The following is a 19,515-nucleotide window of genomic DNA, read 5'->3' as shown; positions in this document are numbered from 1 at the left end:
CATAGTTGTCTTTTCAGCCCACACGCCTTGAAGCTCAGGTACCTTCACTGTAGTACTGCTTTAATTGCCCTCCCACCCTTCTGTGCCATGCATACTTGACCCCTCCAAACTGTCTTTATCTCTCCAACTTTCATTTTACTCATTTTTTGACTGACTTGGCAAATTACTTATTTTGTAGATTAAGTTGTGGACAAGTAAGGTAGAAGACAGTTTTATAAATTGGGAGGTTTACAGTTTTATTCTCACCCTTAGGGTTGCTAGCCAATAAACTGGATACTCCTCTTATTTTGCTGGTGAGAAAAATCAACATTTGGGAAATTACTTATCCTAGAGTTATCTGGGGAGTCAATAACAGACAAATGAAGTTGACTACAACAAGAGGAATGCTTAGGGGAATTTTAAGATTAGAATTAGACAAGAGAAACAAAGTTTCTATTGCTGGACATTTAGAAAAATTTTAAACCATAAATTTGTTTAATAGTACTATGCTGTGGCCCAATGAATTTAAGCTGCTAAATAAATTTCAGCTTTCCCAAGTTGGAAATACTTATTCCATTCTTCTTTTCAGTTAGATAGTCTGTAAATCTTTCCAAACAATTGAAATTTTGGCTGAAGGCAATTGTGTCTTAAAATAATGCTTTGTGTTGCCTTAGTGTTTGCTAACTATGTTTCTCGACATTTTAGTGTAGTTACACAGACAAGAGATATATGTATCTGTCTGCATGGATGATTGATTAGCTACAACTACTGTCTGAACAGGCTTGAGAACTCAGTATTGATCCATCCATGTTGGAATCACAGACATCATTTTGCCTTTGGAACAGCTGGATGTCATTATGAGTCTCCTAGACAGAGGCCAGGTAGAGCAGTTTCTTTCTAGTACTATGGGAGAAATGTCAGCTGTAGTAGATAAAGAATAAATAGGCTGTTTTGGATTTTATGGCTTCAACAGTACTTAGCTCTGTTATCTCCCTCCTTTATTTGTCTGCTTGGAGATATTCGTATGTGGTGTTGGTATGAGGCCCGAGTTTAAATAGCTATATGCAGAAAAATGGGATCTTCTTGGGTGAAAGAACTTAGTGGAAATTCGTTAAAAACACCACATTCACATTCACTGGTGGTCAACATTAGAACCATGGAGGGGTCCAGGCTTTGTGGATCATCAGACATGAGCAAGGCTGTGACCCTGAAAGACAGCCACAGCTGTGTTCTGCTTTCCTTGGGGCTGTAGTTTCAGGGCTCAGTAGTGCTTACGTGGATTTGTTTTCTCTTCATTTGCTTGTGATCACTGTGTATAGGTAAAGTCTTTCCCCATGCCTGGCCACTTATCTTGTAATTGCGTGAAGTTATCTTGTTCTTTTCTGATGGTAAGGACAAACTAAATTATTGTCTAGTAATTAAACACTCTAATAATGAGTTTTAGTATGACTATAAGAATACCCAACTAGCTAATTATAAATTAACTGCCCTCATTTCTGGAAGGTTAATAACAAATCCTATTACCATGTTTTAGAATGCAGTCTTTTAAGGTAAGCAGCAAAATTCCAGGTTTGAACTAGGATGAAAGACCTCTAAAGAACATCTGTGTAAGGTGGGAAGTGTTTCAAGGTTGACATAGCAGCAAGGAGGATGTTTCTGATGAACAAGAGCCTGTTTTCTTCGTTCTGATCTGTGTAGTAGCATTCATTTTCTTCTGCAGATCTCTGCAGTTTAGGAGGTGGAAGCTACAATTAGGCAGTGGATGGGAGATGGCTTTTCTAAGTCGGTGGACTCCCCTGAAATGTTTCATGTTCTCTAACTACACACCTCTGGTTGGTGACCTAGTGATCTGGCACTTAGCAGAATGTATCTGCTCTTCCTCCAGGTTTTAGTACCCTACATCTTTGACATTGCCCTTTCCCACATATAACAGAAATACCTGTTTTTAGCTTGGAATACTTAAAATCTGTAATGCTAGCACTAGTGAGATTAAATATATCATGTATGTTGCAAAAACTCTTTGAATGTTTACTAATTCTTATTAATTCCTACTAATTGTTCTTTTGGGGTATTTTTGTGAGGATGATTGGCCCTGAGCTAACATCTGTTGCTAATCTTCCTCGTTTTTTCTCCTCAAAGCCACAGCACATAGTTGTATAGCCTAGTTGTAAGTCGTTCCAGTTCTTCTCTGTGGGATGCCACTACAGCATGGCTTGATGAGTGGTGCGTAGGTCTGCCCCCAGGATCCAAACTGGCAAACCCTGGCCGCTGAAGCAGAGCATGCGAACCTAACCACTAGGCAACGGGGCCTGCCCTGTTTATCTGGTTTTTTTGAGAGGTGTGGAGAGGGAGGTGCTTTGTTTTTTGCCTTCATGACTGTCTTCATGAGACCTAAAGGATGAGAACATACGTAAATCTCATGCATTCAGACCTTTTGTCTATTTTATCCATACAGAAGACCCTCTCAGTTGAGTAATTGGATACGTTCTTGAATTTATCACCTAGCAGATTGGTGGCTGGATATATTAATCCATTAGTGGCATGTTAGCATTTGGTAAAGTAAATACAATGCAGCAAGCCTTGTGGCCAGCTGGCTCCGTGCCATGGCACCACAGGAAATCTTTGTGGTGGTCTGCTTCAGCTTGCCATGCATGTGCCCTGAAAACAGCTATAGAAATAGGTTTTTCATCATTGAAATTGGATACAAATTAGTAATTTTAGAGAATTTTCTTAATCTCAAAACCGTTTATTCTTTCAAGTCCACTTGCCTGTCTGAGGGCTTCCCTTCTGATTGGCTTTATTAATACTTTCCTCACGGGGATGTCTGTCGTCGTCTAGGGCCACTGCCTACCATGTCTTGTTCATACGCATCAGCTGCTTGATCCTATGCAGTGCTGACCCTCCAGTTGATGGTGTGTAGGTTTCTGACTCCTCCTCCTTTGTGGGAGTAGAATTCCACTCTTTTTTAGTGTTCAGAGTGTAAGCAGAAGAAAGTTAAAGTAAGAACTCAGATCTATTATTAATATTGCAACTTCTTAGGAACTGGTAAAAGTAGAAAAGTAAAGATCTATTAATTAGCCCAAAGTTATTAAATAACTGAAGGAAATCTAGAAATTTTTTTTATTTGCCCAGTTTCAGTTATTAAAAAAAATTGGCTGCACATGTTTGTATGTTTTTATACATATAGTGGATACCCCCCCAAAAAATTGTTGGTTTTATTTTGAACATATATTATAAATTCATGACTTGCTTAGCAGTTCGTGACAAATCAATCACAATTCCTCGTAATATGAGCAAAAGTTAAATCAGTGGGTTTGTGAAAAAGGTCAGCTGCTGATTTTCTCTAATAAATCAAGGATATAAATAACATGGTTGAAATTCCCAGGGGATCCCAACTTATTTAGCCATTAGTTTCAACTGTAATAGCCAAAAGCCGAGGGAAAGAGGAAATCTGTGGAAGTCATAGAGCATATCATCAGTTCTGGACCACTAGATTTACTCCTCATGATGTTTGTCCATCTTTTACCTCTAATGATGTGTAGGACTTTTACTTGCTTCTCCTTTCAGTCCTGCTCCCTATTGAATTTCAGAACAGATAAATACCTTAGGGAGTCATGGCTAGCTCAGTGATTCTCAAATTGGGGAGCCTCTCCAGAGGGAAAGGTGACAGTGAAATAGAAGTTTGTTTGGATAGCATGCTTCTGGAATATGAAGAGTTTTGAAGCAAAACAAGAGGAACTTGCTCTTGATGAAAAATAACCTGAGTGATTGTTTTGAAGAAGCTGATTACAAAGGCAAGGGTTTGGAGCCTAGAAGGCCATCCACGAGATGGTTGCCCTGATCCAGGGCTGGGGTGATATTTGGGGCTCGATGTGGTTACATGCCAGGGGAACCAGAAGAGGGACTAGAGGCATTTCATTAAGACAGTTAGGGAGTCTGGGAACTGACTGAGTGCATGGAATACAGGAGAAAGCCTAACCATGTCCTTCCAGAGGTTTGGAGCCTAGGGACAGAGTATTGGGAGTCAATCCTAGGTATTAGGAGAAAGGAGTAGGTTTTCAGGGAAATAATTTTAGGTGTGTCAAGTTTGATAAGACCAGAGACATAAAGGATCCAGCAGAAAGATTTGGGAGTTAACAATACAGACTTATTTCTTTAAAATTATAAGCTGATGGGCTTCCCAGAGTAAGAGTGTATGAAGCTAATTCTTAAAATACAAATAGGACAGAATTCACAGTGCTGTGCAAGTGACTGATGTCTTTCCAAACAAGGTTTTCTGTGTATTATTTGCTTGGCTTTAAAAAGAAGGAACCCAGGGCCTTGGACACCTGGGGGACAAGGAATAGAGTTGGAAAAGGAGTGAGGTAAGTGGCATTTGAGAAAGGAGGGTTGGCTTGGCTGCTTCTCAGCATCTGGCTGTGACTGTACTATGGGATGGTGGTGTTTTCTGAATTTACAGCATTTGGAGTGTTAAATCTGAAAAACAAATGAAGATTATGCAAGTTAAAGTCTCTGAGATGACTATCTGCTTGGTAATTGTGGTTCCTGGTAGGGCAGACCACGTCAAGCTTTGGGTGTCCACAGAGTTTTAACCTGAAGATAGCAGCATGCTTTAATAAAAGTTTCCATTTTAACGTTCAAAGGAAATAGAGGAAGAAGAAATAACCTGTGGTCACTGGTTCATAAACAGCCAAGAATAAAACATGAGATGTGTGATTCATTCATCCCCTCCTATGCTTTCTCCTTTAAGCCATGTGCCATGTTTTTGTGAGTCACCTGGAGTTAGGGTGTCTTTAAGAATTGGTGCTTTTTTTTCTTCAGTGTGACTCATTTTAATTAACATGTATTCCTTGTGGGATACAGGTAGCTGAATTTTCTACTCTAAGATGTCATATTTGCATTAATATTTTAGTCTAGTCCTTTGATGCAGTTTGAAGCCTATTTTAATCGTCATTTTTAGTTATATGTAATTTTTCCTTGTAAGGAACTGCAGTATTATACTTCTCTTTTTGCAGATGAAGAAATTGAGATACAGAGAGGAAGAGACCTGCCCAGGGTCAAAGAGCAAGTCAGTGGAAGGCCTGAGATTAGACTTGTGGTCTTCTAGGGTTTTCATCTGTTGTTCACCACTAAGGAGCCAGCTTCCCTTTTGCAGGAGACAGTTCAGCGTAATGGAATTTGCTCCACCCGGTGTCCACAGTCACTGCCTATTCTACTCTAAAGCAGCCCTTTAATGCCCCTCCCTCTAAAATGGATCCACTTTTTCATGCCTACAGTTTGGAATTCCTCCACTTGGAGGAAGTGATGGTGATTGCACTGTGCAGAAAAGAACGACAGGAAGGTCAGGGAGGGCCACCAAACTAGACCTTTTCAGCTTAGCTGCTGAGACCTGAACATTTTCTTGAACCAAAGAATCCACAAGCAAATAGCACTCTTCCCATTTGGTCTCTGAGAATGGGGCCTACATAGGCTAGGTAGTGTTTCCTGGCTGTGCATTTCTACACACACACACACGGATGCCAGCCAATCATAAATCAGAATCTCTGGGGTAGGTATGAGGCCTCAACCTGCAGATTTTGAAAAAACCCCATGGGTAATTCTGATAGACAAACAGCCAGGACCCAGACTCGCCCAGGAACCATTGCTCTAGACTGAGTGGGGTTAAATGATGCTACTTTTGATGAGAGATCAGTATGATTTGAGTGTTTTTAAAAATTAAATATGAATATAAATCATTAGTTTATGTGCCTAAACTGAGGTCTGAGTGTTGTAATATCGTTAACATTAATACTCCAAGATCAGGCTGCAGCATTGGTCCTATGGAGTGCAGTTTGGTAAATGCTGATTTAGTCCAAGGCAAAAGTAAGAGCTGTTTGCTCATCATAAACCCTTCTTCTCAGGGATCTTGGGACTTCCTTTAAAAATTAAAGCAGCCAGTAATGGAGCCAGCTGACTATAATCTCTAGATTGGGTGACCTTTGTCTGGCTCTCTCCCTTTCAAAAAGTGGAAGGTTAATGTTTTTTAAAAAAGGCGTTTAAACTGATAGATGTTTTTGCTAGTAATAGTTTTAGGAGAAAATCTTTATGATGATGGATTTTTCCAAAGAATGAGTATCTTTATTTCATTCTTGGTTTATAGTTTAGGTCCCTTCTGCCAACATCTTGATCTTGAAAGAAGATTTTTTTACACATCTGCAAGTTTGAGAGATGTTCCTTTGGGGAAGGCCCTCCTGGGAGTAATCACTCTGTTAGCCACTTTCAGGAATGCTGTACTGCTTTAAAATGGCCACAGCCACAACATCCTGGCTTTCAGAGGCTGTCATCTTCACCTGAAACTGAGCTGTGTACTTTTCTTTTTCTGCTCTTCTGTTTTACAGGTGTGACTCAGCACATCTGTACAATGGATCAAAAGTATGTTAATGCAGGAAGACAGTAGACACAGGAAGGAAGAACCAATAATTGAGGGTTCTTTTATTTGTTTGGAACAAATACCTAAGCAGAGCCACTTACTGGTAGCTTGAAAAACTTAAAAGTAGTGGGGAAGGGTGTAAAATCTCTTCCTGGAACACATGAAACACCTAGTTATGAAACATATTGTCTGCAATGTTTCTCGAGTCCTGAAGCATTTTGAACAGTCCTTAAAGAGAATAAAGCCTGTACTTTATTATTTTTTAAGGGTTTTTTTGTTGTTTGGTAGGAACATTCAGCTGCTAATCTTTTTGAGCAGCACCTATAATGATGACGTAGCAGGAGAAGCCTGGCCCAGTTCACTACGCATGGGTATCTGTGAACAGCTGTGAGCTGCTTCCTGTGGTTGAGCTACTTGAAAACAAGCACACTGACTCTGAAATATCAGACAGTTTCAACCACAGAAACTCCTGAACATGCTCTGCTTAGAGATCATCTGGCTGGCCTTGAACTCGTGAGAAAGGAAATCTTTGAGGTGGGGGTTGCCATTTCTGAGGGTATGTAGTTTGGATGCCGAGATGCAGGGAGCTTGTGCCATCACGAAGGTTGAGACGGTGTTCATTTTATCCATTAACAGAGGCCGCAGAGCAGATAAGCCCAGGTTTGAAACCTGGCCCTTGGTCAAGTTACTCAGCCTCTGACCTCTCTATGCCTCAGTTTCTTCATTTGCAAAATGGAGATAGTGATGGTACCTACCTCATTGGCTATAGTGAAATTAAGAGTGTTTATATAAAGTGTTTAAAAGTGCCTGGCTTGTAGTAGGTGCTATGTAAGTGTAAACTGTTGCTGCTGCCATTCTGTTACTGTTACTAGTGTTGACGTAACTCTTATTAACTCTTGCCTGCTCCAGGATCATGTTCAATTTGTAAAACTTCCACCCTGCTTGTTTTTTCTTCTTAATTAGCTTACCTTTTGGCATTTTCTAGCACTGCCTTAATAACCCACCCACCTAAGGATAAAGAGAGGAAAAGAAAAAATTTTTCAGAGTTAACATGGTCTTTTATTTTTTTTTAATATTGGCACCTGAGCTAACATCTGTTGCCCATCTTCTTTTTTTCCTCCTTCTTCTTCTTTTTCCCAAAGCCCCCTAGTACATAGTTGTATATTCTAGTTGCAGGTCCTTCTGGCTCTGCTGTGTGGGATGCTGCCTCAGCATGGCTTGATGAGTGGTGCTGTGTCCATACCCAGGATCCGAACCAGCAAAACCCTGGGCCGCTGAAGTGGAGCATGCGAACTTAACCACTCAGCCACCGGGCCGGCCCCTGTTTTGATTTTTTGATTAGGAATCTCTGCATTTGTCTCCTGGTACATGGGAGTCTTACCATAATGTGGTTCTTTGGGAAGTTAGTCTTATGAAGGTGAAATAGCCTCAGTCTGTGTAATAATACCAAGTCCATACCTTGGGGTTAGAGGTAAACCTGCTCTGTGTCAACATCTGTGCATGAGAACACAACTGTGCAAGCTGTCGGGACTCTCCATTGCATGACTCTCTAGACCTGAGTTGTCCAATACAGGATCTACTAGCCATATGTAGTTATTTAAATTTAAATTAATTAGAATTAAATAAAATGAAAAATTCAGTTCCTCAGTCACACCAGCCATATTTCACGTGCTCAATAGCCAAATGTGGCCACCACATTGGACAGTGCAGATACAGAACATTTTCATAATTGCAGAAAGTTCTATTGAATAGTGGAGCTCTAGCTTATTCTCTACTATTTCTTAACCTTAGAGTGACAAGGAGAAGCCTCCTCTTATTGTAGGGTTTTCTAGAGTAGAGGTTGGCAGACTTTGGCTGCCTGTATTTGTATATAAAGTTTTATTGGAACACAGCCACGCCCATTTGTTTACCCAGTATCTGTGGCTGCTTTTGTGCTACCGTGGCAGAGCTGAGTACTTACGACAGAGACTGAATGCAGCCCACAAAGCCTGAAGTATTTATTCTGGCCCTTTACAAAAAAAGTTTTGCTAACCTCTTTTATCTAAGCCAGAGTTTCTCAACCTCAACACTATTGACATTTTGGTCCAATAATTCTTTGTTGTGAAGGGCTATCCTGTGCATTATAGACCATTTAGCAGCTTCCCTGGCCTCTATCCACTAGATGCTAGTAACAACACCTGCCCTCCCACCTCCCACCCCCAGTTGCGACAACCACAATTTCTCCATACATTGTCAAATGTCTGCTGGAAAGCAAAATGACCCCTGGCTGAGCACCACTGATCTAAAGTGATGTGGCTTGACAAAATGTTCATTTATAGTACTGGATAAGACTGCTCACTCTAAAAAAAAAAAAAAGTCCTTTAAAAGAGCAGAACAAAGAGTAGTTCTTATGCTGCTATATTTTAGCCTTCCCTCTAGAAACAAATGTTTTCTATAAAACGTGATAGAGTAACTAGAGAGGGCAGAGAAATGGAGGCGTTAACTTTCCACAGTTAGGTCTGCTGAGAAGCACAGAGAATGGGAGAGCATCTCTGAATTTATGGGGATATGTAGTTTATTTTACAGGTTTTCAAGGCCTGTATCCTTTATAAAACACTTTGCGGCTACAGAGTTTTTGTTGAACTGTGTGTAGATATCATGTGTACACCCAGCACCTTGTGCTGAATCTGACAAGGGAGTTAATAAACGCAGTAGATTGCTATTTAACTGTTTCATGGTTTTTTTATGATCTTAAAGTGGTCCGTATAGGTTCCTATCCTCATTACCCAGAAAATTGAGAAACTGGTTATATTTACCTTCATTAGAAGTTAGGAGAATTGAGTTAAATGTCAAGGCCTATAGCAGGTGCTTGAATACTTGTCAGAGTGGGAGTTTTCAAAGCTGTAGAAAATTGTGATATCAAGTAATATTACTCATATCAATGATATTACTCATTTTGTTGGAATGTAGAGTGCTGTAGAGTATTGGGACACAAGTTTTTTGTTTGTTTTTTAAAGATTGGCACCTGAGCTAACAGCTGTTGCCAATCTTCTTTTTTTTTCTGCTTTTTCTCTCCAAATCCCCCCAGTACATAGTTGTATATTTTACTTGTGGGTCCTTCTAGTTGTGGCATGTGGGACGCCACCTCAGCATGGCCTAATGGGTGGTGCCATGTCCGCACCCAGGATCCGAACTGGCAAAACCCTGGACCGCCAAAGCGGAGCACATGAACTTAACCACTCAGCCACGGGGCCAGCCCCAAGTTTTAATTAATAAACAATGTATGTAATATTTCTAATTTCTTGGTTTAGAAAATGAAGTGAATTAGAATTGGGACAATTGCCTTTCAAAGTGAGTATCAGATATACCTTTATGTGGTTCTTCAAATTAAACTTAAATTTAAAAATTGGCATTGAACGGAATATGTAATATAAGTCACATGTAATGGAGCACACTTTTATGGAAATACATCCATGTGGTTAAATATCTAGGAAGGTAAGCAGTTTTGGCTACTGAATTCAAGTGAATTTTAGGTGAACTTGCTTGTTCCATGCATGACGTATTTCTGTTTACTTTTTCAGATCTTACCAATATATTTGAGTCCTTCCTGCCCCAGTTGTTGGCCTATCCTAACCCCATAGATCCTCTCAATGGTGACGCTGCAGCCATGTACCTCCACCGACCAGAAGAATACAAGCAGAAAATTAAGGGTAAGAAGGCAAATAGTTTAACCTTGATACAGAAGAACTTAAGTCTATTGGACTTTGATAATTAAAAGTCCTTCTGATCATTTTTCTCAGGCCTAAAAAGAGACAGCTGTGGGCTAGAGCAGAGCTCACTAGCCTCTGTAGTTCCAAGGGTCAGAGATACCTTTGAAGGCTGGAGGTACCAGCAAGGAAGAAGGGAGGGGGAGAGAGAGAGAGTGAAAGGAAAGATGAGAGAGTGTCAGGCTCATCTGTTGGGTAGTAGTGGATGTATCTCTGCCAGAAATCCCTGTGGACACCCATACAAAAAAACCTTTGCCTTCGTTTGCTTCCTCTTTTAAAATTAGAAATGTGGACTTGAGGGTAAAGTATTAATTGAAAGGCATAATCTCACATTTGTTTATAGATAGTATCATCCTGGCCTTTCAGGAAAGCAGCTTTTTGGGAGCTGGGAAATGCCAAATTCATCTTTAGACTTTTAAAAATTATATTCTTTTACCTATTGAATTAAAAACACCCAAGTGGCATCTTTTCTTGGTCCCATACTGATTTGCCTTTAATTTGGGAAGTTTACAGCCAGGCACATTTCTCCTCTACTGCAGATACTTGGCCCTGGTACCCTGGTTTTATGGGATTTTTCTATTAAAACTTGAAATGTGCTATTAAAGTTAGAAGTGTGGTAGTAGTAGTTTGCTCATCCTTTAAGATTCAGAATCCTATTTTCCTATTCTTAAACAGTTTATATGCCAATGGGATGTGAATTTCATAAAAATAAAACTATAGTTACGAAAGAACATCTAAAACTCCACACAACTTTAGCAATGTTCATCATATTGTCCTTTCTACCTCCAAGTATGTTTGAGAATTTTCATAGTGAAAAGTCGAGATATATAAAGTCCCACCAAAAAGGAAAGGAATTCAAAGTCTGTAAAAATGGGCCTGCTCTTTTTTTTTTTTCCCCTCTGCTTTATCTCCCCAAATCCCCCCAGTACACAGTTATATATCTTAGTTGCAGGTCCTTCTAGTTGTGGTATGTGGTATGCCGCCTCAGCATGGCCTGATGAGCGGTGTCATGTCTGTGCCCAGGATCCGAACCAGCAAAACCCTGGGCTGCCACAGCGGAGCACGCGAACTTAACCACTCGGCCAGGGGGCCGGCCCCAAGGGCCTGCTCTTCTTAACAAATGGCAGGCATTGGTATCTACCCAATTTTTAGCATGACTTGCCCATCTGCATAGCAATTCAGAACATCAACTTCTGCAAAATGTGTGGCCCCTCTGAGGTACATTTGCAAGAGATAGGGGTAGAAATAATTTATAAGAGCTTGAATATATAGGTCTTCAGTCTTAGCTGTGCAGGTATGAGACAAACGGGAGCATTCGGGGCTATTTCTTGAGCAATGGTTTTCCTTCTGTTTTCTCATTCTTCCCAGGTCTCTATCGAGTATTGTCTGGTACTTTTGTTGAGATAAAGTAGAAATAAATCGACTCTATTTACTTAGATCTCAGGTGCTTTGCAAATTAATATCTAATTTATGTAGAATATCTATATAGCCAAACAAACATGTATTTCAAGAAAAAGGCAGTCAGTTTTAACCAGATAAAATTCTATTATGAGACTGTGTTAAAATTTTGACATAGAAATCACTTAACAGTGTCTGCAGCCCACAGATATCTTGGCGCAGAGCATATTTCCATAGTTGTTAGAGTCATTATGCCTCAGCAATTTAACACTATCCGTGTCTAGTACCTATCTGCTATAGCAGCAATTACAAAAGGGACCCAACCCACATTTTTATCTTAGACTCGCTAGCTCAAGCTTTCTGAAATCTTACTATTGTCTATCATTTTGTCTTCCTTAGTAAACTGGGAAAATCATGGCTATCAGACCTGAATCACCCCAACTTCCTACTGGACTTTTTATATGTACATATTCCCCCCATCTTTTTTTTGTTCCTCCTACAGGAAATAAGAGATGTCCTGTCTTATTTCTCAGATTCCCTCCCCTCAGCAACCTGTGAGCTTATTCCCCCATTTGTGTGCTTCCTCCTGGCACTGTTGATCCTCCTTCACCTGCAGACGTCAGAGGGCCATTTCACAAATCCTGTGGCCTCCTTTAGGAATCTTGCTCTGTATTTCCTTTCATTTTCAAATGCCTTGCTTCCTTGTCTTAAACTCCAGAAGTCTAGTTTGTTCTGGCTCCTCTCCTGAGTCTGTGACCTCATTTCTTCCTAATCATGTGGACCCTTCTCGAGACCCATTCTCCTGGACCTCTCTGCAGCTTTGGTATTTTACCCCTTACTTTTGTGAAAACTCTTCTCATTCTATTTCCTAAACATGGTCATTCTCTTAAGATTCCGTCCTTCGACCCCCTGTCTTCCTCCCCCACCCCTTGGGAGAGCTTATTCACCCCTCCCAGCTTTAGATGATCCCCTCTAGGTAGATGATTTCCCAAAATGTGTGTCTAGGTGTGACATCTCTCCCCAGCTGCCTCCTGGACATTTGCACGCCTAACATCACAGGTTGGTGTAGGCACCCTTTCTTACCGTGAACGTTGGTCAGCATTCATATTTAGGTGATGCTGTTTTATCTTCTAAATATTGGACTGCCTGTAGGACGGGCCACCTTGGAGCTGTCTAAAGACATGTCACTTCCCTGCTCAGAAACCTTCACTGAGTGGCCTGTTAGCCTGCCCTTCAGGACTCTGTTACTGTGAGTGATCTACATCTTTGCCTTTACTCCTCTAAATGCATCAATATGTGACAATCAAATTAGATGAGTTTCAGGTACCCAAGTGTATTTGCTTCCTTAGTTAGTCATGGAAGGTTTCAACCCTACAGAAGAACAGCATAACTTAACAGCCGTGTGTCTACCATCCAACTAGTTATGCGCCACATAACCTTTCAGTCAACGACAGGCCACATGGGTGACCGTGGTCCCATACGATTAGTACCATAAAGCCTAGGTGTGTAGTAGGCTATACCATCTGGGTTTGTGTAAGCTCACTCTATGGTGTTCGCACAACGACGAGATCGCCTAACAACATATTGCTCAAAACAGATCCCAGTCTTTAAGCAACATGTGACTGTAAAGCAAAACCTGTACATTTTTGCCTTATTTGCTTCAGATTTTTTTAAAGGAAGGAAACAACTGTAGTTCTCTCTTAATGCTGTGTCTTAATATCGCAACCACTTCTTTCCCTGTGCTTTTGGCCGGGCTGTGCCTTTCCCATGGAATGGCGCTTCCTACAGTGCCACTGAGGACTTCTTCAAGGGTCAGTGCAGATGCGATTGCCTTCCCAGCTCGCGGCCGCAGCCCCTCTCCATCCTTCCCTCTGATGGGCTCAGCAGCGCACTGCTTTTATCTTTATCTGCTTCTCCTGCATGTTAGTGACCTTGCTTTGCATTTTTCTCTCTCCTGAAAGGCCTTGTCCTAGTAAGCACTTAATACATATCTGTTTCCTTGAATATACTTAAGGCTGATACTATCAGATTACAGTGTCAGAGAACAATGTCAAAGTGCAGCAACTTCTTTCTACAAAGGAAGAAGCAAGGTAGCCAGCCCCTTAGAGAGTAAAAATAAAATTTCAAAGGCTTTAATAAACATTTCTTTCATTCTAAAAGGTGCATTAGGGTAAGTTTCTTCCTTATCAGGGGCTTTTTAATTTCATTATCTCAGTGTAAAATTTTGTTATAATGAATTTGTAGAACTCTTAAGTCAGAAGTCTGCAAACTTTTTTGTAAAGAGCCAGATTTGACCACATGTCTCTGTCACATATTCTTTTTCTTTCTTTCTTTCTTTTTAACAACCCTTTAAAAATATAAAAAGTATTCTTAGCTACGCCCTTGCACTAAGTTATTCAAATTGGGCACCCTGTTTGGCCATTTCCCTTATCTTCGTTTTGCACTTAGTTCCTCCAGCTCCGTAGGAGGAAAAACAAAGCATAAGAACCTGAGGAGTTGTTTTCTCCTGCCGGCTGTTCTGAAGAGGATTCTCACTGTCTTGTCTCTTCATATTGTGTGTAGGCTATTTACTCAAAAACACTATGCACTTAAAGAGTTTTTAGGAACAAGTTTAATTGTTTATTCAGCAGTTCTTACAATTTTTTTCAGCTAGCAGATTCAGCCTAGACTATAGCAGCATAAATTTTCAGGTAAATAATCAATGGTGAAGTTGCTCAGAGGTTAGCTGTGTCTCCAGGTAGCAGCTCATTCCTGAGCAGATTGAGAGACTGTTTTTACCAGCTGCTTCAAAAACCTGACAGGCAGGCTCTGTTTAGGCTAAAATCTATTCCTAAAATAATAGATTTGGGCTGACTGTAATTATATAACTGCAAATCTAAAAATGATGGAGGATTTCCTTATAAATTACTATGGAATCCTAACTAGTTAGTCCTCTTCTATCTGGGGAGGTGAATGGTTTTATTAACATAGAAAGTACGGGGTTCACATTTCCCCAGTCCATCAAGTTTAGAGGAGTGCGCCATGTTGGTAAGCCAACAGGGAAAGAGTTGGAGGACATGTAACACCAGGCATTGTCCTGGACATCTGCTGGCTTTCCCATGGCGTGCAGCCGAGGCCCGTGGTGGTCGGCTGCCTAGCGCACCTCCACCTGGGGTGTTCATCTGCCTGGGAGGTGATGGCCCAAGGGAGTTCTAGGATGGTGATGCAGTGTACTTATTCCCCTGCAAATCAAGTGTTCTGCGTTGTCTCTCTTACTAAGGGGGCAAAGTGCACGAACTCAAAAGACATCTCCCTGTGGGATTTTCCCCTTAGCTTTAGTGACTGTAACTGTCATCTTTGTTACCCCCGGGATGTAATGAAAGCTCCAACCTCCCTGGGACTTGCCAGCTTGGGGGTCGCTGAAGCACCTGCCTGCTCGCTCATGGCCCTTGTGTTTTCTTTATCCCCGCCCCCTGTGCAGAGTACATCCAGAAATATGCAACGGAGGAGGCACTGAAAGAGCAGGAAGAGGGCACCGGTGACAGCTCGTCGGAGAGTTCTATGTCTGACTTTTCGGAAGATGAGGCCCAGGATATGGAGTTGTAGTAGAAAAAGCACCTGCTTTTCAGAAAGACTATTATTTCCTAACCATGAGAAGCAGACTATAATATTCATATTTAAACAAAGCAATTTTTTTTATTACTAAACAAGGTTTTTATGAATAATAGCATTGATATATATATATTATATATCACCCTTTAGATCTTGATTTCTTGGTCATTTCTCAACCTGAGGTGCATAGCATATTCCCACATTCCATTTTGGTAGCAATATGCGGTCCGAATGCATGCATTCATAAGTCCATTTGGCCAAGTCAGCCTGTGTGCTACTGAACTGTCGAAAGAAATAGCCGCTCTGATAGATAGACTTGAGTTAAAATAACAGGAAAAAGTTGCTTCTTTTATTGATGGTTCCAAAGAAACAAACCAAACCAACCAGTTCTTGGACTGTTCTTGGAAGATAGAATAGTGCTTTTTCTAAACGGAAAGGAAAAATTGGGGAGGAAAAGGCTTGCTGTGGGAGCATGTAGAGCCAGCCCCATCAGAATCAGAGCTGCTCCTCCCTGCGAATCCTAGGTGGCCCCGTGCTGTGGAGTAACAGTATAAAACAGGGAGCTAGTGGGAGCGTTGAAACTTACAACAATTTTTTTGACTCAGATTTTAAGTACATTTTTATGTGTAGATTCCTGCCCTTCTCGCTACCAGGCCCTGCAGCCACACGTGTTTGCTTTGGAGGAGCTTTTGGAAGTGTTTCCTGAACCTGATTCTTTTTCTTGGGTAGAGCTTTGTAATCCAGACCTTTTTTGAGACGACAGGAGGAGAAAAGTGACTGAGAAGATGTTTCCTCCCATCCAGCACATGCAGAGTCACACCCTCATCCTATTGTTGGCCACTTTGAGACCGCTACTCTGGACTGAGAGCTTTAAATTTGAGGGTGGTTGTGAGTTTTTTGTTTTGAGGTTTTTTTTTCCTTTTTCCGGCGTGTGTGTGAATTGTGCTTAGAAAGGTTGCAGATTTAATCTTCACCTACCAAGAGATGGCCTCTTCCTCAGACAGCCGCTCCGTGGACCATTAGCCTCGGGAAGAAGACCCGTCTGGCGGCTGGGACTCCTGGGTACTCTCATTCATGTTTTGGTTTTTTCTCCCTTCCGCTGCTGCTCTTGGCAGCAGCCTGGTCATCACCTGCTTGTGGGAGTGGGAAATGGGTATTTCAGACCCAACACGTATTCTAAATTTAAAATGAGTAATATTTGGAACAAATAAAGGTTCTTGTACCCAAAGTGACTCTACATGGGAAAAACAAACTGCTTTTTTCAGAGTGTGACTGAATAGGAGGAAAGGATTCAGAAATATGACGTAGTGGAACAGGTTTGGAAGGAAGGAAACTTTCTCTCCTGTATATGTTAAGAGGAAATCAGACAGTTTAAAATGCCTGCTAATCAAATGTTTACTCAGCTAACCATATGTCCAGGTTGCCGGCAGAGTTCCTTTCACATCTGAGCGTTGCCTGCTGAATTTGGAGAACTTTAGACAGCAGCTCTGTATTCTTTTTTTTTTGCCACAACCAATAGGACAATAGCAGAATTAGCCAATCCTAAAACGTTCTAAAGACAATTTTTGAATGTCCCACTGGGATAACTTAATTTTTCTTTTTGATGTGTGTTTTTTAGTTTATAAGTGCTATATTCCACAAGATTTGAGTCAATGAGGTTGGAAGATATCCTATCTTTTTTTATTCAAAAAGCACAATCAATCTTTTCTTTGAAAATCTGTTATATAAAATACACTTGCTTTTAGCATGATTATTTTCCTAAATAAAAAGACAAAGAATTTACTTATTTTATGTTAATTACGGGCATGAAGCAAAAGGTTTTCTTTAAAGAAAATTTAAAAGTGCAGTTACGTAGGGCTGTGGTTAGTTAACCGTACTGAGTGTCCTATCTAGCATTTGTGGCTTGTCGGAGGGTAGTGTTAACTATTTAACATGTACTGGTGTACTTTAACTCTTATCTAGCACGTTGTCTTCTCATTACTCTGGGGGAGGGAGGGGCTGTGCTGGCACTGTCTAACCTGCTTACCTGCTGAACTAGCAGTCTGCTTGTGCTATAACCGTGACTGTAGGTGCGATTTAGGGTAGGCTTAAAGTGCTGGGTGGTGATTTGAGTTCAATAAAAAATTGTATTTTTTCAATATTGTATAAACAATAGTGTTCTAATTACCTTTCAAAAGAATAATGTCCAGTAATAATTGCCTTTAATCTTTTCAGAAAAACTAGGAGAACCAAGTTTAGGGAAGTTATGTGAGCAGTGCCACAGCCCTGCTCCCCGACTCAATCCATATTTCTCTAATGAAAAGATAGCAGCTTGCCTCCGATTGAGAGCTCCAGCGGTAGGAACCTGGTGGTGCAGGCTTCCCACATGAAGACTTACTAGGGGAGGTTGTGGGGGTTAAGAAGCAGATCTGAGTATGGCTGCAGAGTGTGTGTGTGTGTGTGTGTCCATCCAAGTCTGTGTGATGAAGGTGTAATTTAGGCTTCAATTCTCTTAGCACTGGAAGCTCCTGGAATTGCTACCCAAGTCATGCTGTACCCTCTCATTCTGCGCAAGTCCGTCCTTTCTGGGCACTAACCTTGGTCCCATGCATGTTTTTGGTTCTGTGTGGGGCTTTCCATCTCCACTGGGAAATTGACTTTTGATAAGTTGACGAGAATTCCTTCTTACGCTAACTTTTTGTCCCTTCCCTGTACCTGGGAGAAGTAGGAGTAGAGACCATAGTTATAGGTACAGAGGGAGCTGGAAGAAGCCGGGCCGTGAGTCTGAGGACTCTGGGTCCGACAATAGATAGCAGAGTAAGGCTGGAGTGGGGGGTGTCACAACAGCAAATGCTTTTCCAGGCTGTCCCTTCATGACACTCAGAAAAACATCCAGAGCCTCTCAGAAGGGCTGAACATTATTGCTTTTAAAGGTGGTGGTAGGTCAGAGCTGCTTCTGGCAGTTTCCCTTCCCTTCCCTTCCCTTCTTAGAATCTATAGTTTTTGAAATCCTACCTTGTGGTGTACCAGCACAAGCTCTTCTTTGCCCCCCGTTGAAATCACTGAGTTCGAGCTCTCGCCAGACACCAACAAGCAAGATGGCTGCATCCCAGCTGTGATGCACTGCTCGCGGGCGGCCCAGCACTGGCGCCTTGAGGTTACGTTTAGCGGTAGCCTAGCTAGACACTGGCATTTTTGCTCTTTTGTCTCCAGTCTCATCGCACTCCTTGAGGTTACTGTGCAGTTTCAACCAGCATTTTATACTAGTGAGATGATTTTCAGAAGTTGCCATATATCTCTCCAGTACCTAACAGTTTCTTCCACTTCAAAAGATGTTCTAATTGCCAACTGGCTGATCTAAGCTCCTGAGGAGTGTCTCTCCTTGAAGGAATTTTTTTCCCTCAAAAGGCTCCCTGAAGCCATGGTTGGCCTTGGCCTGACACTTGCTTTTTATTAGGCCTCCTGTTGGGATGGCTGAGAATCATGAAAGACAGATCCTTTTCTGGCCTCCGCGGGTGACGTTTCTAGACACCAAGTTTCTGGGAACTAGTGTTTGATTTTAAATGGCATGTGGCCCTTCTGTGTTGTAGGGACTCAGTCAGAAAGTGAAAGCCATTAACAAAAGTTAGCAAGAGTTATTTTCATCAGCTTCCTAACTGGGTCCACAGCCTTGTTGACTAAAATCAAATCGTTTCTGATTGGGCGCAAAATCCTGCATTTCTTTGGACTTCTGAATCCGTGTTCATATTTTCTCTGGCCACTGAACACCTTGGCGGTTCCATTAGGGATTGGATGGAGTGGAAGCCCCTTGGGGAAGGGGAAGGTGACAGCCTTCAGGTGTGCGGGTTCTCCGCTCGCCTGAGGAAGGGCCAGGACTCTTAATCCAGCAAATACTTGTCTTGGCTGTGGGCTTGGGAAGAAATGGCCATTATTTACTGATTGTATTTGGTACATATTGTGTGATACTTGAAGAGATAAAAGGGACGTACCAGCCCTTAATTGAAATCTAAGCTTTTTATCACTTATTTTTTCCTCGCCCTATCTCCTCCCTTCCACCTTTTTCCTTGCATTGTGATGATCTAATGGGCACTTCTGTCAACAGGACAAATGCCTCTGACTATAACCTCTTAATAGCTGTGTATAATGAAAACTGTAAACTTTTTTAAATAAAATGTGTATATACCTTGGCAAATGGCTGGACCTTGATCAATAAGTTAGCAGCCCCCATGATGACTGAGCCCGTTTTCAGAGCCCCTCCCTGATCGTCTGGCTCCTCTGAGCAGCAGACCTTGGCTTTTTCTGACAGAGAAGCTCTTACAAGCAGATGACTGGGTTAGTCTGGGAAGAGAATATCACCTGTAGGCAGTAATAGGTAAGAGGCCCTGCTCAGAGTCCCTGTCCCTTTCCCTGGAG

The 19,515-nt window shown here is 41.5% G+C and overlaps 1 protein-coding gene across 3 annotated transcripts in view; it reads left to right on the top strand.

The window, feature by feature from the left end:
• Positions 1–19,294, top strand: part of UBE2H (ubiquitin conjugating enzyme E2 H) — a 98,033-nt gene extending 78,739 nt beyond the window's left edge. For all 3 annotated transcript variants that reach the window (XM_014854356.3, XM_014854354.3, XM_070513321.1), the window contains 2 exons: positions 9,949–10,077; positions 14,993–19,294. In XM_014854356.3, the coding sequence (XP_014709842.1) occupies positions 9,949–10,077; positions 14,993–15,117 (254 nt within the window). In that variant the 3' untranslated portion in view covers positions 15,118–19,294. The remainder of the gene's footprint in view (positions 1–9,948; positions 10,078–14,992) is intronic.
• Positions 19,295–19,515: the final 221 nt, after the last annotated feature.

This window comes from Equus asinus, chromosome 1 (assembly GCF_041296235.1).
Source record: "Equus asinus isolate D_3611 breed Donkey chromosome 1, EquAss-T2T_v2, whole genome shotgun sequence".
NCBI classification, from domain to species: Eukaryota; Metazoa; Chordata; class Mammalia; order Perissodactyla; family Equidae; genus Equus; species Equus asinus.
Note: the sequence above shows the minus strand (reverse complement) of the source record. Positions and strands in the feature narration are given on the sequence as shown.